The sequence below is a fragment of the Oryza brachyantha genome, chromosome 2, assembly GCF_000231095.2.
Source record: "Oryza brachyantha chromosome 2, ObraRS2, whole genome shotgun sequence".
Classification (NCBI taxonomy): domain Eukaryota; kingdom Viridiplantae; phylum Streptophyta; class Magnoliopsida; order Poales; family Poaceae; genus Oryza; species Oryza brachyantha.
The window spans coordinates 25,411,200-25,434,544 of NC_023164.2; the positions used below are offsets into that span (position 1 = coordinate 25,411,200).

At 38.7% G+C, this 23,345-nt stretch overlaps 2 protein-coding genes across 3 annotated transcripts; both read left to right on the forward strand.

Annotated features, from left to right (window-relative positions):
• Nucleotides 1-1,836: 1,836 nt before the first annotated feature.
• LOC102716293 (anaphase-promoting complex subunit 4) lies at nucleotides 1,837-10,503 on the forward strand. Of its 2 annotated transcripts, none has more exons than XM_015833504.2 (20): nucleotides 1,837-1,955; nucleotides 2,666-2,777; nucleotides 2,995-3,086; nucleotides 3,538-3,621; nucleotides 3,858-4,097; nucleotides 5,145-5,225; nucleotides 5,294-5,433; nucleotides 5,778-5,938; nucleotides 6,016-6,116; nucleotides 6,235-6,309; nucleotides 6,535-6,714; nucleotides 7,302-7,384; nucleotides 7,477-7,566; nucleotides 8,002-8,106; nucleotides 8,273-8,411; nucleotides 8,714-8,920; nucleotides 9,009-9,158; nucleotides 9,664-9,745; nucleotides 9,845-9,958; nucleotides 10,192-10,503. In XM_015833504.2, the coding sequence occupies exons 1-19, from the start codon at nucleotides 1,866-1,868 to the stop codon at nucleotides 9,949-9,951; spliced, it is 2,319 nt and encodes a 772-aa protein (XP_015688990.1). In that variant the 5' UTR covers nucleotides 1,837-1,865; the 3' UTR covers nucleotides 9,952-9,958; nucleotides 10,192-10,503. The 2 variants fall into 2 exon arrangements, with proteins under 2 accessions (XP_015688990.1, XP_015688991.2); XM_015833505.2 differs by having other exon boundaries at nucleotides 8,717-8,920.
• A 1,265-nt stretch (nucleotides 10,504-11,768) lies between these two features.
• On the forward strand, nucleotides 11,769-22,563 carry LOC102701423 (guanine nucleotide exchange factor subunit Rich-like). Its single transcript, XM_015833922.2, has 23 exons — nucleotides 11,769-12,131; nucleotides 12,222-12,370; nucleotides 12,458-12,539; nucleotides 12,631-13,046; nucleotides 13,388-13,817; nucleotides 13,920-14,143; nucleotides 14,402-14,597; nucleotides 14,686-14,825; nucleotides 14,894-15,068; nucleotides 15,184-15,237; nucleotides 15,402-15,578; nucleotides 16,826-16,938; nucleotides 17,074-17,256; nucleotides 17,759-17,816; nucleotides 18,870-18,929; nucleotides 19,014-19,055; nucleotides 19,138-19,262; nucleotides 19,340-19,475; nucleotides 19,559-19,636; nucleotides 20,922-21,038; nucleotides 21,239-21,301; nucleotides 21,387-21,731; nucleotides 22,023-22,563. The coding sequence occupies exons 1-22, from the start codon at nucleotides 11,886-11,888 to the stop codon at nucleotides 21,486-21,488; spliced, it is 3,366 nt and encodes a 1,121-aa protein (XP_015689408.1). The 5' UTR covers nucleotides 11,769-11,885; the 3' UTR covers nucleotides 21,489-21,731; nucleotides 22,023-22,563.
• The last annotated feature ends 782 nt before the right edge of the window (nucleotides 22,564-23,345 follow it).

Genomic DNA, 23,345 nt, shown 5'->3' on the forward strand with positions numbered 1-23,345 from the left:
TTGATTGGGGCCTAAGATGGGCTTGGCACTTGCGCGGCTGCGCCATTGCTTGATGGTGCTAATCGAGTGGGCCAGCTCCACACAATAGTCCTGAGATCAGGGACTCGTAAAGTTGGGCCTTTAGGCCCAGTCTGTTTGCTTCCTCAGCTTCAAAAAACTCCCTCATTTTTCTGCACATTTGTTCCGAAGTTTTCTTTACGAACAATTTCTATAGGTTGTTTTAAATTTATATTATTATATTTAAAAATGTATTTAGCTAATACAACATTTGTTTTATAATGTAAGGCTTGTATTGCTTAGATTCATATGAATGTTAGTGAATTTAAACATATATAAATTAATCAATATATGAATCTAGGTATAGGCAAAAAGTCTTATAATACCGAATCCTCAAACTTTGATGTGGGTAAAAGAACATATATTATAATATAGTCTAACACAAATAAAAATATTTTTTTCATGAAATGTGTTACCTATCTTTTTTTTTCTTTATGGAATATTCAACCTAACTTGATTTTATATTTAGCTATCTTTTTAGATTTGATTATTTGTTAATATCAATGAGTTCGAGAGGTAATATTAAGAAGCTAGATATATAGGTATAAAATATAGATTGTGTATCTAGCTAATGATGATAGAGGGATGTGAACAAGCTAGATATAGCTTCAGCCCTATTTTTCATTGATCTTTACCATAAATTTAATTTTTAGATGGTTTAAGTATGGGCTCCCTTGGATTTGGGTAATAGGGGCTCGAGTCTCCATTTCTCCCATGCTAGATCCGCCCATGTCGCCACATGTGCAATCCATGTTCGCACGACTTCACCCAACGCCACCTAGCAGTCATATATACTCAGGGTCAGGGCCTATTTGGATTGCTACCCTACCAATTTACTGGGCACTAAACGTTGGTAATTTTGGCAATACCAAATAATGGGTAGGGTAAAATTTCATATACTCACATTTGGTCTGATATCAATATATAGCCAAAATATAATTTTATAGCAAAGAATGTTCTAGATTAATGCCAAACCTAGCATGGTATTTACCAATACAGTGGCTTCAATCCAAACCAAATATGAGTAGGGCATACCGTGATATAGCAATCCAAATAACAAAACCAGAAAAATATATGACCCCTTCAATCTAGACGTATCAATCCCCTGCAAGGTTTGGTTTTTATGGCACAGAAGCGCCTCTAGACAGCTCAGATCAGGCCTACTCTCTCCGTTGAAGAAATTAAAAAAACCTAATTTTTAAGGGGTTAATTAGATCATACCATTATAGATTTGTTAGTTTTAAAATATGCCATTACTATTTGGCTAACTGTAAGGATGCTATTATAATTTTAGAACTATTCAAAATACGTCACTCTATACCTTTTTAGTACATTTTAAAAAATTGGACCATGTTGCCTCTCTGCTATTCACTACACTGTGTAAAGGACAATTTGGTCCAAATTTTTTTTCTAATGACATATCTGAAATAGTTCTAAAATTATAATTACATCCTTACCATTAGTCGAATAGTAATAACGTATTTCGAAATAGACAAATTTATAATGTCATGTATCTAATTAATCTATTTTTTTAAGTGGGTAAGGCCTCAGCGAAGCAGGCCAGGCCCTATCTGATTTCTGCCCGGCCCACAGTCGCATTAATCATCCAAACCAACCACCCAAGCAGGCCGCTCGGCCCGCGCCCTACTATGATTTCTCCTCTCGCAGACTCGCAAATCGCGATCGCAGATTGCGCGCCCCCGCTCCTCGTTCGTTCCCGCCTGCCCGCTCGAAAAAGGTTCCCACCCCCCACCCCCAAAATCCCAAAGCTCTCTTCCAAATTCCGACCCGCCTGGCTGACGCCGAGCATGGCGGAGGGGGAGCACATGGAGGAGGCGTCGACGGCCGCGGCGGCCACGCCGTTCCAGCTCCAGTTCGACAAGCCCATCCCCTTCCAGGTCTCGCCGATCGCCTCTGGTTTTTCTCTGCTCCCTCGTCAGGCCTGCCGAATGCTGAGTTCGTTTTGTTGCTTGGCCACTCGAGCCGATCTGTGTTGAATCTACTGGATGGCGCGCTTCAGCTCGCCGGCTTCGTGGTGGAACACCGGTGTGGTGGGCGCGGGCCGCGTGCTGGGGTAGTAGCCCCCTTGCATGCGTGCCAACCGTTTGTCGAAATTCCTAGCAGGGTTAGATCGGTTCTTAGTGGGATCGGTGCGTGTGATTGAGAGTGTTATGACTGGGTCTGGGTGCGGAATCTCTGTCATTGTCGAAATGGTGCCACTTTATGTATTTATACTGATGTGGGCCAATAAACAGTTAAACACCATCGTCTTTGCTGATCTTAGCTCGGAATTCGGAGTTTTTGCTGATGGGTTTAGTTTGAGGTTTTGCATTTTAGTTTCTCGTCATATTGAACAGGTTGATCTGGTTCTGTTTCTCTTAACATAATATCATCTTTGCTGGCTCGATTTAAAAAAAAGTGTTATCAACACACAAGCAATAGTGATAGGTGAATTCAAACTAATCCTGCATATAAAATATTTGTTCCTGCTGAATTTCATTTTCCATGTGCATTTCTGTTTCCAGACTTAGTATCAGTGGAATCCATATTCTCTTCAATGTTTTATTGTCATCCATATTCCCTTTTTACCATGTATCACTATTTGCAGATTAAAATGGCGGAGTGGAATCCAGAGAAGGATCTGCTTGCAATGGTCACTGACGACTCTAAGGTCATTCTTCATCGTTTCAATTGGCAAAGGCTATGGACTATCTCCCCAGGTCGTCACTTGCTATTGCCCCACCTCTTGGTGCTATTTTTCTTTATTACTTTTTTCGTTTTTTTATTGCCGACAAAACACTTTCTCCACATATTACTTCTGATGTAACAAAAAAAGATATAAGCATGTATTTTATGAACATTCGTAATGCACCCATCATGCATATATTTTTAATGCAACCATGTTGGCGCTACACTAAAATCTTGCTTATTTTTCAGGGAAGTGCATCACATCTATTTGTTGGAGCCCTGATGGTAAAATAGTGGCGTTGGGTACAGAAGATGGTTTGGTTCTTTTGCATGATGTTGAGGTGTGTATATTGATGAAATGGATGTTCAAATCTTGTTGATCCGTTTTTGTTTTGTGTGTTAGATTTGGGCATTTACTCATATATCATACAAATTGACCCCTGCATATTTCCTTTTAATCTCTTGTTTGTGGATTAGTGGAACTGTGGAGGGACCATTGTGAGAAACGGTTTCAAGAACTATGAGTAGAGATTGATAAATGACACTCAAACTAGACACAGGGCACATTTCCAATTTTTTCTTTCTTGTTGAGAACCATTTTCCTAATACATTCAACCTATATCAATTCCTTTGTATTGAATGTTCATTATCCTTTGGCGGGGATATTGAATGTTCATTATCACACATTCTGTTTGTAGAACCAATGTTATGTTGCGATTCTTTATCCACCTGCTACTTTTGTTTTACTTTACTTCATTGTGCATGTTTAAGTGAAGGGGGTGCTGATTGCAGAATGGGAAAATGCTAAGAAGAATAAAATCCCACGATGTTGCCATTGTATGTTTGAACTGGGCAGAAGATGAGCCACTATCAAGGGTATAACACTGCCTTTCCCATCTTTTAGAAACACCAACTAATTCTCTATATATTATGTAATGATGCATGAACAAAAATATATATTGTCGTATTATAGTTATACAGTACATCAATCAATTTAAAGCATTTTTCAGCAATGCTTAAAATATAAAAATGATGAATTCATTCAATTTTACAATACTCTAGGGTTTCACTGTAAAAAGTTCACCACTACAGATTTTTGCTAATTACTGCAGACTGACAAGGATGGCCTGTTATCCTATGAAGACCGCACTACACGCTTCTTTCCTCCTGCTCCTGTGATTCCTAGGATAGGTGGACTGAATTCTGGAGACACTGGTCTTGCAGATGAGAATGAAGAATCCATTCAGGAATTTTCAAGTGCTTCTTGTCATCGTTTTAATATTCTGTGCAGTGGTGATAAAGGTGGTTGCATTTGCTTCAGTATCTTTGGAATATTCCCAGTTGGAAAGATAGTAAGTAGATACAATAGCTGAGTGCTCCTTTACTTTGAACTCAATAGAATGTAATCAGGCACACTTCATTTTGATCTGAAGGCTATCGTTTAGTTAGTATCACTGAAAATTATGGAAAAAAATGATATTATGGAAAAATTGTTCACTTCCAACCTATAAGATGATTTTCTTAGCTGTAGAGTTGTTAGAAAGATGTCCGTTTCGAAAAATGACTGAAAGACACTCTGGCAACGTTTTCTTTTTTGATATCATTGGGAAGGCTATTTTCCACATTCTAGTCCTTTTTGCAAATAAATCTTACAAATGGGCTCCTTTAGAAACATTATCCAATTATGAACCTATTTCACGGTGCCAAGTTACATGGCACGGAAGTACAACATCTCGGCGCCGAGGTGAGGTTGACTAGGATCTAGTATGCGCCGAGGTGAGGTAGGCGTGGGGGGTAGACCAATCAACCCACCTCGGCGCCACGCATCATGGCGCTGAGCTGTTATACCTCCGCGCCATGTAACTTGGATCTGTGAAACGGGTTCATTTTTTGATAATGTTTTTAGAGGGGTCCATTTGTGAGATTTCTTTGCGAAAAGGGCTAGAATGTGTTTCTGTCATTGGAATGTTTTGTCATGCTGTTTTCTCGAACAGGGGAGGCCAGCTTTCCTGGGTACCGGCAATTTTTCATATTTGAAGTATGGATGTTTTACCAAACTTAAACTCACTGTACAAAAGTGCTGGGAGTGTCCAATTTCTCTACTGGGTGTATAATAATGCATGCTTGTTTTTCCTTTTTCTTTAACATGCGCACAGGGGTGGAGTGTGAAGTTTCACCTTTTCTTTCATTTCCCTTTTTCCATGTAGTTTTAAGGACTGAGTCTCTGGAATTTGATCAACTGATGCGTAATTCTTCGTGGATAATTAATTTTATGTCCCTGGCATTTCAGTTCACTGTCTTGTGGATTGAGTCTGTGGAATTTGATCAACTGTTTACCTTATTTCTTTTATCACTTCACTGTCTCATGGATAACTAATTTCATGTCTCTGGCATTTCAGAACATTAATGATGTTCCTATCCATGTCCAATCCTCTGGAAACAAAACTTGTTACCAGCTTCAGGATGCTTCCATAAGCAAGGTAATTAATTCTTCGTCTGTAGGCACATGTTAATTACGGAATTCTGACACCCACTGTTCTTACATCAGGTCTGTTTATCAGGAAACCTCCACCAGTTGGTTCTCCTGTGCCCTGGAAAGTTGGTTGATATTGACAACCTTTCTCTTAGTAATCACATTTCTGTTGGGTTACATTGTCTGCATTTGGACACTTCTATCTTTTTCAACAGGTAATGGCATGTTAGCTTGATTGCCACCACTTTCTGTTGTTCTTCAGAAACCATTGTCTTGTTGCATGGTAACTCAAAATATGTATCGAGATTTCCACATGAATGGCTATAGTAACACACTCATTGACACCTGAAGTACTAATTATGATAAGCCCACCAAGTCATAGAACTATCACTCTGTTTTCTAGCTAGGTGCAAATATCTGTCTGGTTTGATTCCTCAAAAACATAGCACCAGTGTTTCGTACATTCTTAACTAGGTTTGCAAGGATGTTAGTTGTACTTTATGTGCTTTACCTACTAAGTTTTTTCATTCTCTGTGTATAATCAACAAATGCTGTGAAGGAAAAATGAGCTACATCAGATCTCCCAACAAGCATCAAGTATCCAAGATCTGGTTGAAGTTGTTCGTGCTTCCATATCTATGATGGCCAAACAATGGTCAAGTGCCATGAACTTATTCAATGAAAAATTCAGTGCCTTGCCTTCTCTGATAGCTGCCCATGGTATGTTTGATTTTCAAGTCATAACCATCACATAAAGAAATTTGTCCTCTTTATTATGTCTCTGTTGATGAATACAGGGATGGAATCTAGCTCTGAGGATGAGTTTATGAGCCTTTTGTTTGGTACACGGACGAGTCCAGCACTTCACCAATTTTTAGTCAGCTCACTTGGTGAAGCGGTATTTCTTGCTTCTATTAGAACTTCTTCCGAACCCTCTTCTTCTTCTATTACTGTTACCGCTACTGCTACTGTTACTACTATGATTATGACTATGATTATGATTATGATGTGGATAGGCTCTCAAGAGGATAGCTAAGGCTGTTGACAGTGCTGGACGAGAACTTCGAGTTGTTGTCAGTGAGCATCTTCAGGTTAGCTAAGACCAGCTGATGTCACATTTGCTACCTTGTTTTCGTGCCTCTTTGGGTAATGGGTACTCTAGAGTTTTTAGGCACTAGGCAGTTTCATACTTTTTATGCTACAAATGGTACTGTCATATTTTAAGTATTTTTTTCTGCAATTTATGGTATCAGTTATTTTATATCCGAGCATGCAGCTAGTCTGTTGTGAACGCTGAATGACTTGTTTATTTACAGCCTGCAGTTGAAATTATTTCATTCAGGCTTGCGGAGTTAAGAGGCCTTGCAAGATGGCGTTCAAGATTTCAGAATATTGGTTTAGACGAAAAGCTTATTGATGGTGTGACTGAGAAGATAGGGATGCTAGTTGTTCAAGTTGAGCGTTTTTCAAGGGTTGCGGCTACTGTTCTTTATCTGGTACCATCCTCTCTGCATTTCAATTCTCAACCTCTGTTTGAATTTAGGCATTTTGCGCAAGATTCCCCTCCTTGGTCAAGTGCACAGAACCTTTTGTGTGCTCTGAGTTCTCAAAAGGATTAATCTTATTCAGAAAAAAATGTGAGTAGTATGCAGCGTAGACTGGACTAACATTCCAACAATTGGCTGCTAATTTTGCTCACTGATTATTAAACAATCAAATACAATTTCAAATTTTTCTGAATTTGTCAAAACAACCAATTACATTTTCAAAATTTTCTGAATTTAATGCCATTGTATTTTCTCTAGATTATGTTGGTTTGATATAGTATCAGAATATGACATGTCTGTGCATGTGGTGTCTTCTGAGTTATATACATAATTAGACTGAAGATTAAGATTAAACAAATCAAGGTAATCCATGTTGATCAAGTCTGCATTGGATATGCTTTTGCTGGGGGCAAAACTATTCGGTATTAGTTGTTTCCATGTTCTATTCTTTCCTATATGACATTATGGTTATTGTTTGTGCTATGACTTTAAGGATTTATTCTGTAGTAACTTCCATTTATGCATATACTTTTCAGTTCCAAAATTTCTTCAGTTGGGTTTTAAAGTGTGTTAAGATTTTATTAAGTGAACCAACCGATCAAGTTCCAGCTGCAAACAGGTTTTTCTTTTCCCCTTCTTTTATTCCCTTCATGCTCAAGTTATAAATCGACACTTTTTCATTACTTACCAGGGTGTTTTTTTTTCCGGTAGTGAACTCGTGGTGCTTTTTCTGAAGTTTCTGCTTGATAAGGATCCAATCAAACAGTTGCTTGATGCAAATCAAAGTTTTGAGTGTGATTTGTAAGTAACAATGTAACGTGCCAATTGTTCGTTGTTGTTTGCTATGTACAATTTGGTATTCTGTTCTGTATATCTATGTTACCTGTCTGCCAACCACTATTCACCAATCCTTGTTGGCAAGTTACCATTTAGTATGTTTCATTGTTAAGCAAGTGCATGGTTATGTCTGGGAGTGCCTCTGAACATGAATAGAACTTCCAAAATGTATAATTTCCTGTGAATACCCCATTTCTTGGTGTTGGGTACTGTATTGCTTTCAAAAAGAAAACTATAGTATCTCTTCACCTGAAATCCAGTCAGTGAATATCTTGATGTGCACGCTCTTTGTGTGTCCAGAACCCAGAGCAGTGTAAATAGTCAAAATTTTGTGCTGTGTTTATTCATCACTGTTTTAGTTTCTCTGCATTTCTTAATTGTGTTTTCATTCTTTCTCAGGGACACTGTAAGACATCTTGAGCAGCTAGTAGTTTTGGGGGGATTTACAGATACCCAGTTTTTGGACAAGACTTTAATGAAGCAATTTAATGAGCTGGATGAAAGGTTTCAGTTTACTACTTTATTTTTTTATTATCTTAGAGTTATTTTTTACTACATAATTTGTTATGTGAAAACAGTTAAATCGGCATTCAACAGTTAAATCCCTGCATTCTTTTTTAAATCCATGGTTCATTGCTTAAACATAATAATTTTTTTATATCTATTTCAGCCTGGAGGAAGCTTTCTTAATGCCATTCACCACCATTTCTTCACAAATACATTGCCAAGAGCTGCTTCCTCTTTATCCTGTTGCGTCATCAGTTGATTTGTCGTCATCCTATATTCTGTCATCAGCGTCGTTCTATAAGGTTCATGTTTTATTTGGTGATTTCTACCTGTTGCATAACAACATGATAAAGTGAGAACGTGTGGGAACATACCTATAGCATTAGGCTGGCGTGGAGGAGGATGTTTAATCTCTCCATCCATAGTCCTAGGAGTTGCTTGGGTGCCCATTTCATCTTTTTGCAAATAGCATAGCTCTTAGTTGACTTTCAATATAATATAATAAAAAAGTGATATTTATTTTCTTATTTTGTATTTGTCTGCAACCTGTCTATATTGTTTACATCAAACTTTTATGGTAATCTTAAACGATTATTTAAAACAGCAGGATGAAGATTCTCAGAATAGTGGGTCTTCATATAGCTTGACTGACTATATATGCTTCAAGATACCTGAGGGATCCTTGAACTTGAAGAATTGCATTGGAGTGATAAAGAACTTCTCTAACTCTTCTTCCAGCAGACCATCTCTTTCAGGTTGTCTGTTGCGTATACCTGATGAATATGAGTGCATTGATGTATCTCTTTATAAGGTAGTGTTACCTGCTACATCTTAGTGGTAATTACCTTTTATACATTATTTGTTGTCGTGTACTTAAAGAGATGGCTATATTAAAACAGGATAACCAGATTGTTGTCCTACTCAGCGAAAGGCCCTGTTCTGATAGTCCTGGAAGATCTTATGTTGTAATGTTGCGGACAGAGAACTTCTCTTTTGTGCCTCTCTCAAGGATGTTCCCATCAAATATTTACAGTGTACAAGAGCTGTCGGTAAGATCACTGCAAATGTTACTTTATTATTTTACTATTTTGGCATCCACTTCATTTTGTAGCAGCCAACTCTTACGCTAATAATTAGCATGGTATATATACAGGGTGATTGTTTGGGTTTTTCATGAGAAAAACCAAATGGAATATTTGTAAATGAAAAATAATTTATAAATAAAATTTCTATATACGTATTCTTAACGATCTAAAAACCAATGTTGAAAAATAAACTTCGGTGAGAAAACCTCAAAATCATCTGTAACTTTAAGGTTGAAAATTCAAATATTGGTTTATAAGCATAAGCAGAAATGAAAATATAGGGTCGAATAACATACTGTCTGTCTCCTATTCACCATTATGTTATCCCAAACACTAATTATCATTACATGACCAAGGTAATATTTGTCTCATCAATCCTAGTGATTAAGTGACGCATACCTGGTTGAAGTTGACCTTACTTTTACCGTCAGAAGGTAATATCTTCATTTTCTTGACTCGATGAATGTAGGCACTGGAGCTCCAATTGGACACAGATTATGGGAAAGTTCGTAGCATACCTCATGCTGTGTCCACTCCGCTGGCAGTCAGTGGTGCGTTTGTCTGTCTACTTCCGATACAAGAGCTTTAAGTTGCTATTCACTTGACATTCGTGATGCCGGAGTTCACCTTTCCTGAACTGTTGTTTTCAGCCTCGAGAGGAGTGGCCTGTGTGTTTTCTTCTCGGCGGCATGCTTTGGTTTACATCCTTGATGAAGATGAGGACGAGGACGAGGATGAAGCTTCTGATATGGAGTGAACTTACCGTAAGTGGCACCTTTTGCTGGTAAAGAGAAAAAAATAATAATAAAAAAAGAGGGAATCGCATCATCTTTGTGCTGGAAACAAAAATGGAAATCCTCGCCGTGCAGTATGAGCGACGCCGTTACATTTGGCAGGAGCCAGGGCCATCATGTTCTGACATCCTGAAACTAAACCGTGACCTGTTCTCTACGACTTGCAAATGCAAATCTTTCTCTGACTTCTGAAGCTGTCGCAGGTCGTCCATCCGCCGACAAAGAATTTTTATCGATGATACAACCGCACCAATGCCATCTTTGGACGAGAAGCACCTTAATTATGCCTCAAGATTTCGTCACTTGCTGACACTGCAAATTCTGTGTTGCTTGTACTACCACTCTGTTAAAAATGCACACTCGTTACACTGCTTATGATGCGAGGAGGATGTGTTGCTAACCCTGCCAATGTAAGGCACTAAGAGTATCCTAGTAGATCATTTAAGTTTAGTCATCCATATCTTCATTTAGATGATCATCTAAAATATTTTTATTCTTCATATCTCTCTATACTTCAGCAGATTATTCATATATTATATTATCTATATCTCTTTGAAGGATGTAGATAATATTTAAATATAAAGTTTTTCTCTTAATAGTTAATATGGATAGCATCCTCATAAATAGATAATGAGATGAATGTTTTTGCTATAGCTTAATTTTTATCATTCATTCTCTATTTTTAGGGTATAGGGTAGGGGATGGAATAGATGTGCAGCTAGGGGATGCTCAAAGCTAGGTTTTTAGGCAAAGGCACTCAGCTAGGTTGGCATGTAACAATGTAACACAAGGAAACGATGTTATGGGTTCGAGCCTTCGAGGTGCTCTGTGGGTTTGTTCAATTTCAGATGCGGTTTTCTGTTTGTAACAAATTTGCGAGGTGAATTAATTTAATGGTGTGGTATTTAATGTAAACTCAATTTTTGATACAAACTCGGTGGAATTGTTTTCAAAGCTTGTGAAAAACAGTGATATGCGTATACTTTTAGGCACAGGAAGAAAATAAATGCTAGACAAACCGCTGAGTGACTAGTGGGCCTTACCATGGCACGGGATCCAATACAGAATACGTTAAACTAATGAACTCAATGTAAATTTATAACGTGTAATGGTTGTATCTTCATGCCTTGTCTGAAACTTTTCATCCATGTTTGTGCCAAAACCGCCAAATTGTATTAGCTTTATGTCTGTGTTCCTTTGTTAGATGAAAGATGAAGATAAAAAATTATGATAGTTATTTTATAGTATAAATAATAAAATTAACCGCTAACATGTTAAAAATATACTTTAGAAAAAGAGATAATCAACATCTATATTTATTTTTTAGAAAAAATACACTGCGCTTATTAGTATGTTAAGTGCGCGTGTAAAAACTTAATAGTAAAAAAACACAGCTCATATAATATATGCAAATTCTATAATTTTAATATTTTAATAGAAATTTGTTCAAAAACTTTTAAGATTGATAATTAACTCTATATTTAGGATTGACATTCAAATTTGTATATAGAAGCATGATCAACTGCCAAAAGATAAATCCTTTGCCGATGCTGGCAAAAATCGTAAAGCATATCCGTCAACCGAAAATGAAAGTTTTCTACCCCGATTTACTGTCGATTGTTTCTTAGCGTTTCCGAATTCTGCCGGAGTAAATCATTATTGTTCATCTGCCTCCCCACTCCCCAGTGGGATCGACGGTTCTGATCAGATCATCGATAAAGAATTTCTTAAAAAAAAGGGGGAAAAAAGAAAAAAAGAAAAAGAAAAACCGCTGCATCTCGCATCGCGCACCCACCTTCTCGTTCCCAGATCTCTTCCCCCCTCGCGCATCTCGCCGCCCAACCTCCACCGGCGAGGTGCGCACGGCGCCGAGGACCTCGCCGCCGCCGCCGAAGAGATGTATATGGCGTATGGCTGGCCGCAGTCGATCCCGCTCGATCCGGGGGACTCCGACCGCGTGGTCCTCCTCCGCGTCCTCGGCCGCTTCCTCCTCGCCGTCTGCCCTGCCTCCCTCCACCTCTGGTCCGCGGCGCACCACAGGGCCCGCCTCGCCCGCCTCGACCGCTCCCCCGAGTCCCTCGCCGCCCACGGCGAGAACGCGCACGCCGTGTGGAGCCCCGACGCGAAGACCGTCGCCGTCCTGGTCAGCCCACTGCTCTCCTCTGCCTCCTCCCTCCTCTCGCTCGCTCGGCTCGCTACGCACAGAAAACTCACCGAGTGGGTTCTATGGCAGACCTCTTCCTTCTACCTGCACGTATACAAGCTGCAGTTCTCGGGGAAGTCGCTGATCATCGGAGGCAAACCACAACCGGGGCTTTGCCTCGCCTCTATATCGCTAATAATCGTCGAGAAGGTTCCTCTCGCCAATGGCGTTTCTATAACGTATGGTATTCGCTGCTCATTATCCGAAAAACAAGGTGCACAATTCCTGCAGTGGAGCTAACCTGCTAGTGTGATATGCTGCTGCAGGAGCAATTTCGTATGCGACAGCAAGAGTATGCTTCTTGGACTGTCCAATGGGCACTTGCAGGTTATATCCTGGAATGCTGAGGTACATGGAAATGCATTCTGATTTTGTTTCTATTAAGTTATTGATTTGTTCTTGCTATGCTTAAGTGTGTTCAATGTATCGATGTTAACAGTTCTCGGACAGCTTCAAGCTTGGCTGCTCCGCATGTTCATCCAACAGAACTCCCACTGTCAGAGATGCTTTGGTGTTTGATCCGTCTAGTTTGCGAGAAAATTCTAATACAAGTCCTGCACCCTGCTGCACAGGGAATTCTGCCATCATCCACGTTGAGTTGTCAGTGAAGCTAAGGTTGCTGGTTGCTTTGTACTCAGGCTGTCATATTGGACTTTGTACCATTGGTAAGAAGGGATTAAAACAAACCAGCAGCATCAGAGTAGAGAGATGGTTGAACACTGATGACGCGATGTGCACTTCTGTGGCTTCTGATCAGCAGATTCTTGCTGTTGGGTGTAGTAGAGGTGTTGTTGAATTATATGACCTGGCTGAAAATGCAAGGCATATACGCACAATTTCTTTGTATGATTGGGGGTGAGTCTCACATCACTATTTCATAGTGGTTCTGTGGATAGTTGTCACTGTCTAATTTCTGGTGGATTGTTGCAAATTCGTGGTTATTTAGAAGTAATTACATCTTTTCAATGCAAATTTGGATTGCCTGGTGGTCTATATTAAACACTTAATGTGGATATTGTTTTCTCCTGTTTGCAATTAGGCTTGATCACTTCATTTATGCAGACAGAACAGTGGTTTAATATTTAGTCCCTAGTTCATTACTATGTGCGATTTTGTGTTTTAACCGATCAATGCTTTTCAGCTATTCTGTTAAAGCTGATATATAACTGTCCTTTTTTTTGGGAAAAAAATTGTAGGTATTCAGTGGAAGATACTGGTCCTGTTACTTGTATATCTTGGACGCCTGACAATTGTGCTTTTGCAGTTGGATGGAAATTTAGAGGACTTACTGTGTGGTCTGTATCTGGATGTCGTTTGATGTGCACAATTCGTCAAACTGGATCAAATTCTGCATCATCTCCAATGGTTAAACCTAGTGCTTTAAAATTTGAGCCTCTAATGGGAGGGACATCACACATTCAGTGGGATGATTATGGATACAAACTATTTGCAGTTGAAGAAAGCTTGTCAGAAAGGGTTCTTGCATTCTCATTTGCCAAATGTTGCCTAAACAGAGGACTTTCAGGCACAACATATACTCGCCAGATTCTTTATGGTGAAGATCGAATCCTGTTGGTGCAACCAGATGATACTGATGAACTTAAGATGTTGCATCTTAATGTTCCAGTTAAGTTTTTGATTTCATCTAACTTATTTCAGAGGCAAGCATGTCTCAATGGATCTTAATTCAAGACTTGTCATAATATATGTATATATATTTGGAAGCAGGCATCCTATATTTCACAGAACTGGCCAGTTCTGCATGTTGTTGCCAGCCATGATGGTATGTACTTGGCAGTTGCAGGCTCTCATGGGCTGGTGCTGTATGATTTGCGCAATAAAAGGTGGCGTGTTTTTGGGGATGTTACTCAAGAACAAAAGATTCAATGCAAAGGCTTGTTGTGGCTTGGCAAAATAGTTATTGTATGCAACTACATGGAATCATCAAACACGTTAGTCACACTTCCTTGCCTCCTTTGTTGCTATTTGTTTATTGTCTTCAGGCTGAGATTTTCTTGTCAGACACATGACAATTCTTACTCTTCATCCCTTGAATCCCATGGGTGTTTTGAACTCACAGAATACCGGCTGAAATGCATAGTGTGCTAATATATCAAAAGAGGCACCTTAATCTTTTATTCCTATTTACATATGTAGTCATTAGTTGCTATCTATTTAGTTATATAACATGTTCGCTGCATTTATCTTAGGTATGAGCTTCTCTTTTTCCCAAGATATCACCTTGATTATAGCTCATTACTTTACCGGAAACCACTTCTTGGTCGACCAATTGTCATGGATGTCCTCCAGGACCACATACTTGTTACCTACAGTCCGTTTGATGTGCATATCTTCCATGTGGCGATATCAGGCGAATTGTCACCTGCTAGTAGTCCAGTTTTACAGGTGAGGCAAAAATATCGCAACCACTGTGCAGCATGTGTTATCCACTTTATTTGACTATACTGTTTTGTTTGAATCTATCAATCTGCAGCTTTCAACAGTCCGAGAACTTTCAATCATGAGTCCAAAGAGTCCACCTGTTTCAATGCGTTTCATTCCTGAACCAACTGATGATGGAAAGCTGAAACATGATACTAATGGGTCTTCTGACTTGTCCCAACAACCTTCAAGGTACTTTTTTTAAAGTTGATGAATTCTATTCTCCTTAATTTTTACTTGTTTTGTTATATATATATCAGATGCCTAATTTTGCGGATGAATGGGGAACTATCTGTATTGGACATGGATGATGGACATGAACAAGCACTCACAAATTCAGTTGAACTATTTTGGGTCACTTGTTCCCAATATGAAGAGAAGGGTAATCTTATCAAAGAGGTTTCATGGCTTGACTATGGCCATAAGGGGATGCAGGTTAGTTTTATTATTTTATTTTCTTTACATTTTTCAATGAATTTTGCTCGTCTCTCTTAATACATCACTTCTTTCAAATTTTGCGATCCTTTTATACAGATCTTGTTTGTTGCAGGTGTGGTACCCATCACAGGGAGAAAATCCTTTTAAACAAGAAGATTTCTTGCAGGTGCAGTTTTTGTATGTTGTGATAGTATTAATATCCTTTTTGAGTTATCTACCTTTTGTAACAAAATATTGAAAGCATATAATTTCATTTGCTGTTTTCTCTGTTGCGTTGAACTGTCAATGGGTATTCAAAGTTAATGGGAAACATGTTGTTTGATTCTGTAGCTGGATCCAGAGCTTGAGTTTGACCGTGAGGTGTATCCTCTTGGTCTTCTTCCAAATGTTGGTGTAGTTGTTGGTATTTCTCAGAGAATCTCCTTCTCGACCGCAGAGTTTCCATGCTTTGAACCTTCACCTCAAGCCCAAACAATATTGCATTGTTTGTTGCGGCATCTCCTTCAGGTAAGTGAAAACAAAACACATTTCTTTTTTACTAGCAGTGTGCCTGTGTGTTGCAACTGGATAGGATGTCAATGAATCCATTCATGACCTATTGTGTCCTAATTTTCTATCAAAAAAAATATGATACCTGTCTTGTGCAAAACGATATATTATAGAACGGTGCGAAACGACATATATTATAGAACCATAGGTGTATTTGTTTGACTCATCTCCAAACTGTTGTTTGCTCTCACGATAGCAGTTTGGCCATCTGCAAAACACAATTAGCAATCCTACATTGCTAATTGTGATATTGCCATGCATTTTTGCTGATAACAAATGGTTAGATACATTTATGGAGAAAAATACCTAGTTATTTCACATAATCTTCTGATGAGAAATGTCATGGGTTAGTTTAACAGGTCTCCCATCTTTTCAAATATTTACACAACTCAAGTACTCAACAAATAAAAACGAAAACATTGCATTAATGTTTTTATTACCAACATATATATTTTATAACTGTGCTAGGTTCATGCAAAGGTGGTGGGTGAGTAGTACAGTTTGTACTTTTGGGTACTATAGGACAAAGAGATGTTTGGCGTGGGGTAGTCTTTTCTGAATTAGATATAAGGAGTTTTTTTTTTCAGAAAACTGCGGCAGATTCATCCACCACCGTGTATATATATATATATATATATATATATATATATATTCAGGAACTATAACATTAGTATAAGAAGACTGTAAATCATGAAATCTTCATTTGACCCTATCTTTTCGCTTATGCTTATGCTTATAAGCCGAAATTTGAATTTTAGAACTTAAATTTGGAGATGATTTTGTTTTTTTTCATTCTAGTTTATTTTTCAGCCTTCTCTTTTAGATCGTTAAGAACACATGTATAAAAGTTTTACCCACAAATTATTTTTTAAACGTTAGCAAGCCGTTTCGCTTATGCTTTAAAAGCAAACTGATGAGGCTATTTGACTCCAGTAATACATCTGAAATTGAGTTCTCACCTAAGGATTAAATGATGGTACACAATGAGGCAAAAAACACGACTTATTTACTTTCATGATTAAATAGAAACTGTTCTATTTTCCTATCAAGACTGATGTGAGCTGAGCACCCGAAGTGGTCTGCAACATTTCTCACACCATTTTTATGTATCACGGACCATTTTCTAAAACTATGCATGGTTAGCCAAGTTTATATGGCAATAATCACTTCCCTATTCACCTTTCATTCATTTTTTTTTTAACCAGAGAGACAAACATGAAGAAGCTCTGCGTTTGGCAAACTTGTCTGCAGAAAAACCTCACTTCTCTCGCTGTTTAGAATGGCTCCTGTTTACAGTATTTGATGCAGAGATATCAAGGTATATTGGTTCTAACTTAGTAATGGTAGCATTCTTGCATTATTTGTCTACCAAGTTGCTAGCTTTATTCTATTGTGTTATTACTGAAGCATTATTGTGCATCCTTTTTCCTGGTGGCTTTTTTGCCAATTGCAGCCAAAGTGCTTCAAAAAACCAGCTTTCACAGAAAAACGAACCCGCAAAGAAGTCTCTTCTAGACAAGACATGTGACCTACTTCGAAACTTTCCAGAATACATGGATGTTGTGGTCAGTGTTGCTAGGAAAACTGATGGTCGGCACTGGGCAGATCTTTTCCATGCAGCTGGGCGATCCACAGAGTAAGTCTGCTGCTGTCTTGCTTAAGAGATCTGTGCTCTCATAGCATGTAGTGTCTCTTCCTCTGTTTTAGTCCTATAACTCTGGCTCCTAGAAATTAAATTAGACTGTTTTGTATGTCTATAATGATCAAACTGATTAGCTGATTCTGTTAACTTGGTGGCCAAAGCACTATCGAAGCTATTATGGACCACTCTAATGGAAAAATGTTCCTAATTACATGGTCGCTAGCGACAACTTTTAGTCAACTGGGCGATTTCTTATGTTTGAGTGGTGACTAGTGGCATTTGATTCTTCATTTAGGCCTGTAAACATCTCCAAAGTACCTTGCACAATCTTCTTTATATCATGGCGCGAACATTGTTTAGTATCATGGAAGTGATCATAATCAAAATGAAATATAATGAAGACAAAATGCTTACCCACCAACGGTGTTTCAATTTGATCAAGATTTCGAATACAATACAATTATTCACTCAATAAAACTGATCTCTCATGCTCTAGGATGTTTGAGGAATGCTTTCAACGGCGATGGTATAGGACTGCTGCTTGCTACATTCTGGTATAGTAAACCCTTCTAGCAGACATTAAATATGGTGAACTCCAGTATTTATTGCTTTCATCAATGGATCCTTTCAGTTATTAAGTTTGATAAATCTAGTTATGCACAACAGATGATCATCGATGCCAATTCCCTACATACCCATGTAATTTCACCCAATCCCTTCTACGCCCCTGAATTTTGCTTGATCTCTTATATACCTCTGAGTTTTTATTTGGATCCCTTACATACCCATTCCGTTAGTTGACCATTAGTTTGACCGTTAGTTACGGTAGGAATTACTTTATTGTCCTTGGTATATTACTAAAAGCTAGAAATATTTTACGTGTAAATTATTTGAGTTGTGAAAACCAATAAGAAATAAATTACTAAATATTTGTTATGAATTTTTAAAAATATTTTTTTTAAAAATGAAACATTATTTCATTAAAATAAAAAATTTATTGTAAAAAAGTTCTGCATCAAATTTGTAAATTACTTTTCAATAAGTATGTATTGAAAAAAGATTTGTTTTGAAAAAACAAAGGGATGTAATTAGTTTATCACAAACTAGAAAACATATTTAAAATTTTAAAATAAATTTCATATCAAATTTGATGAATTTCGTATATATCCCAGAAATTTAAACCTAAATAACATTTAGTTTTAGTTCTTAATTTTCTAGTGAAACTAATGTATGGTTTTAATCATAATTTTTTAAGAAATAAAAAAATTATTTTTAAAGTTAGTCATTAAATGATTATATCACTCGTATGTTAGTATAAGTTAATTTTTTTCATATAAAAATTTATTGAGTAGGTAGCACATATGTATAGGAGGGGTAATATAGCCATTTTAAAATATTTAACGGTCAACTAATGGTCAACTAACGGAGATGGGTATAGAGGGGACAAAAATGAAAACTCAGGGGTATATAAGGGATGAGATAAAATTCAGGGGCATTGAAGGGATTGAGCAATTTTTCATGGGTATGTAGGGAATTTTCTCTTCAAGAGACAATTAGGACTATTAATGTCTGCAAGAAATGTTGTTGAAAATGCCCTGTGATTACAGGTCATTGCGAAGTTGGAAGGCCCTGCTGTCAGTCAGTATTGTGCACTCCGTCTGCTACAAGTAATTCTTTTACCTTCTCACTGTGAGCTGGTTTTGAGCTGTGTATATTCCAGCTCTCACTTTTGAGTGATTGTTACTTTCCAGGCTACACTTGATGAATCTCTGTACGAGCTTGCTGGGGAGCTGGTATGATATTCATGCTATATCTTGTTAGTTTCCTATATTAGAAGCACCACATATGAATAAGGGAATACCTTCATGTACATAGGTTCGCTTCTTGCTAAGATCTGGCAGAGACTTTGAAAATGCCACTACAGACTCTGAATCTCCAAGGTTTCTGAGCTACTTTCTAATCCGTTCACCATTCAAGAGACAATCTTCCGATTTAAAAAGGTACATTGTGTAGTTAACTTAAAAGCAATAAAGTTGTTGTTAGGAAATATGCCATCTGAGAATCTTTCTATGTGCAGTAACTCAATGAAAGAGCTCAGCCCACATATTGCATCTGTCATGAATATTCTGGAGAACCATGCTAGCTATTTGATGTCTGGCAAGGAGCTTTCTAAGCTTGTTGCTTTTGTCAAAGGAACTCAGTTTGATCTTGTGGTAAGATTTTCACTGTTCATCATATTGCCAGTCTTATTGATCCAAAATCACATGTTATTATATTTATTTATAACTTTATGCAGGAATATCTTCAGCGAGAAAGGCTAGGGTCTGCTCGACTGGAGAATTTCGCATCTGCACTTGAACTGATTGGACAAAAGGTTTTGTTTAACAGGCTATAAGACAACAATAGCTAAATATTTACTGTGTTCCATTCAGTGATAACGTAAACGGTAAACGGTAGACAGTCGGTGAGGCTTTGTTTAGCGTTTAGGGTGTTTAGACGGTGTTTAAACGGCCTAAACGGTTTTGTACTGTAGCAACTTTTCAACAAAGTTAAAGCCTTTTCCACTGACCTTTCCTGAAGTAGTTGAATTCCTTTGATGTCTTTTATCTCCAAAGACCAGAGATTTGCAGCACGGACAGAGCTGCGAAGATCCTGGACGCAGCAGCGGCTACACTGGTTTGGACAGCAGCGGCAGGAATAGACCTGCGGCTCGTGCATGCGGCGGCTCATGCGCGTGGCAGCTGTGTGGCATGGCGACTGCTGCGAGCAGAAGCTACACGGGCATGGCGGCAGGCTCGACGGCTGCCTGGGCGCGGCAGCTGTGCGGCGGCGGCCGGAAAGGATGTGTGGCTGGAACCCTGGGTGGCAAGCAAGCCCAAAAATTAATCTATATACGGCCCGCCAATACCCTGGCCAAATCTGCCCCCGCCCGCTCATTGTCCCACCCTTTTTTGTCTCCCGTCCACTGCGCCCAAAAACTTAAATGGCCCAAACGGCGTTTAATACAGTTTAGGACCCGTCCTGTTTTGGTCGTTTTTCTCCGTTTTGGACCGTTTAGACCGGTCAACTGTTTAATCGACTGATTAGGGGCGAAACAAGACGGTAGGCTTGCGTTTACCGTTTAAACGCGTTTAGACGGCTGTCTAAAACCGTTTAGGAAAACACTGGTTCCATTTATTAGCATTTTTTTTTGTCTTGCTTATCACTATAGGAATCATGCCTAGCTTTTCTCTATAATTATCTCTTCATAAAAACATCTGGGGCAACATATATATTTAATTCTATATTTAAAGTTTTTTAATGTTTTGCAATCCTGAAAGATGAAATTCTTCAACTTAAAATAAAGCAGGACAGCATGTAATCAGGTATTAACCAATATCACACATTAGATAAGAGTTTGTTTGTCTTTGATTATTTTTCTTGAGTTCTATGTGGCTTTCTCCTGCAAGTTTTTACTTTAAAAAGCTTGATAATGTTATACTATAAGATTATAAATCTGAGGAGGTTTAGTAATTATGAACGTTTGTTTAATATATAGAAGATGCGCACGTGAGTCAATCACTTAAACCAGAGCAACCAATAAACCAGAACAATCTTACTGAGACAATTATCTGCCTTGAATCTCTGTTCTGATTTATATATTGATTTTCCGATGACAGCTTCAAATGGACACTCTTCAAAGTCGGCTTGATGCTGAGTTCCTTCTTGCTCACATGTGTTCTGTCAAGTTTAAGGAATGGATTGTTGTGCTAGCAACTTTATTGAGACGTGCTGAGGTACTGCCTATACGTATCTTTCACATGTTTAACAGTTGTGCACACAATTTTAGTAATATTGTTCTTTGACGAATTTGTGGCAGGCTTCTGCCTCTGGCAATGCATTTTTTCTTTTTGGGTTTTTACTATGGATTGATCATTGAATGTTTTCTAAGAAACATACTCATCCTTGCTGTGCACATACTTTCTTGTTTCCTTAGGTTTTGGTGGACCTATTTCGACATGATTTGAGACTGTGGAAAGCATATAGCATCACTTTACAGGTTAGCAATCCTAAAAAATGCTTGTTTTGTATGGGTTATGAACATTCTGTCAATATCTCTTGACTTCCTTAAAAACAACTTGCAGTCACATGATGTGTTCAGAGAGTACCTTGATCTTCTTAACACTTTGGAGGAGGAGCTTTCATCTGTTGCTGATCTTACATTGCAAAATGGACCAATGTCATGAGTGCTGAAGGGCACTGGGAAATCAATCGGATGGACAACTGTTTAACCTGTGTTAATTTAACACATACAGTAGATGGAGAGGTGCAGGAATACAATGTAAATAGCATTATTTGGGGGAATTTTTTTCCTGAGAGCAACATCTTGGAGGCTATGGCAGTTTTTTGTGCAGGGAGTCAGCTACTTGCCATATTACTGTACCATTAGTTTGTTGAAGCAGATTGGAGTGTGCAATCTTCCCCTTTCTGTAAGTATGCCTTGCAGCTTGCACCCTAATATGTAAAGTAGCTACATGCAGTAGCTCCTATTTCTTTGTTCCATTGGCATTGGGGAGCTTACTTGCCCCCTCTTTTCCCTGATATTGATGTACTTGGGATGTATAATTGCTTTTATGGAATCTACCTTTTTCATTTGTCAGTACTGAATGCATTATAATTCATCTGCAAACCATCCTTATTACTACCTTGTATTTCATGATACATGTTATACTGTTATGCCATTTTTCCTCGCCCAACTAATGGAGTGCCTGAACCTGCAGGGGGAATTGTTTTGCTCGAGGAGGTTCTCTTTCCTCGGCCCTCTTGACAGGTTAGTACTTCATAGTTCATACCCTGGAGGGGTAAGTTTAATCATACAAAATGTGAAGTATTCTGCAATATTAGGAAATTTATTTTTGTGCAACAGTGACATCAGAGGTAACACGTATATTTTATAGCAATATCGTGTACATTTTTGCATCGACGCACACTTTTCTTTCTTTGGTAAAGGCTCCTACAAAGTACAAACATACTACTACCTTGATCCCAAAATAAAAGTATTTCTAGGTTATTTAGCATAGATTAAAGTTGAAATGAAAAAACAATGGTGCCCCTTAATAAACGAGGAATTGATGGAGGTAGGAGTGTAGGTGGGGTTAAAATGTGAAGAATATTAAATAAGAAGTGATCGATGTAACAAGTAGTAATATGAATAGTGCTCGAAATGTTTACATTTTGATACAATATTTAAATCCTTGAAATAACAGATTGAATATAAATTTACAAGATGCCCCTTAGGGTATCAGAAATTCAAAATGACACCATGTTTGTTACAAAGGTCGTATCACGTAGCTGTCTATCGTGGCTAATCACTATCACGGCAGCATATGGAATGTACTGTTCACTGACGTGCCGTGGGCGCGTGCCCGTGTATCCAGCAGCCTCATTTCTCCTGTTCAGGCAATTAGGCATGGTTCTGAATAGTCACCAACATGGATTGAAAACCTTTGATGTAGGACGGCTAACGCAAAGCGTGAGTTTGGAATGTGCTCGAAGCCCTTCAAAGCTGGCCACGGACCTTGTTACTTTCGAATTTGTTTGGCTGTTTTCTTTGTCACGATGGCCATCGTACATTGCCTGTGCAACTTGCTTGCCGTTACAAGTGGGCCTTTGGTTGCCAGCCACTTTACTGTCAGCAACTCGTGAGCCATGAATGCCATGATGCCTGCCGTTTGTTCAGTTGTTCTTTTCCTGATAGTAATTATTGGTAAATGGTAATGCCCATGAGATTGGCAATCCGATCGTGAAAGCGAATGGGCTGCACATTCACATCACCTGGGAAGACCGAAGACGGTACGAGCTGCAAAGTGGTGGCTGCTGCGAAGACAGGTCTAGTCACTCCATTGCTAACGATGCCGACAAGGATCCGATCCAGCCGTCGATCTGTGGTCCAGTCATCCTCCGCCGTCCGATCCTGCCGCCCCCGTCCATCCGCCCGTCGAGCTGTTATTGTCCCCGTCCTGGTCCGGCGAGCTGGATGGAGGCGTCAAACCTTGGAAGCATCCGGCATGTCTTCCAGTCGAGTGGAGCGCAACGCAAAGCCC

Excerpts from the sequence above, each read along its gene's own strand:
- LOC102716293 (XM_015833504.2), top strand. The coding sequence starts at position 1,866 with ATGGCGGAGGGGGAGCACATGGAGGAGGCGTCGACGGCCGCGGCGGCC. Across the intron at positions 5,434-5,777 it reads ACTTCTATCTTTTTCAACAG|GAAAAATGAGCTACATCAGA; the intron begins GTAATGGCATGT and ends AATGCTGTGAAG. Across the intron at positions 8,412-8,713 it reads CATCAGCGTCGTTCTATAAG|CAGGATGAAGATTCTCAGAA; the intron begins GTTCATGTTTTA and ends TATTTAAAACAG.
- LOC102701423 (XM_015833922.2), top strand. The coding sequence starts at position 11,886 with ATGTATATGGCGTATGGCTGGCCGCAGTCGATCCCGCTCGATCCGGGG. Across the intron at positions 17,817-18,869 it reads CTGCTGCTTGCTACATTCTG|GTCATTGCGAAGTTGGAAGG; the intron begins GTATAGTAAACC and ends CTGTGATTACAG. Across the intron at positions 21,302-21,386 it reads CATATAGCATCACTTTACAG|TCACATGATGTGTTCAGAGA; the intron begins GTTAGCAATCCT and ends AACAACTTGCAG.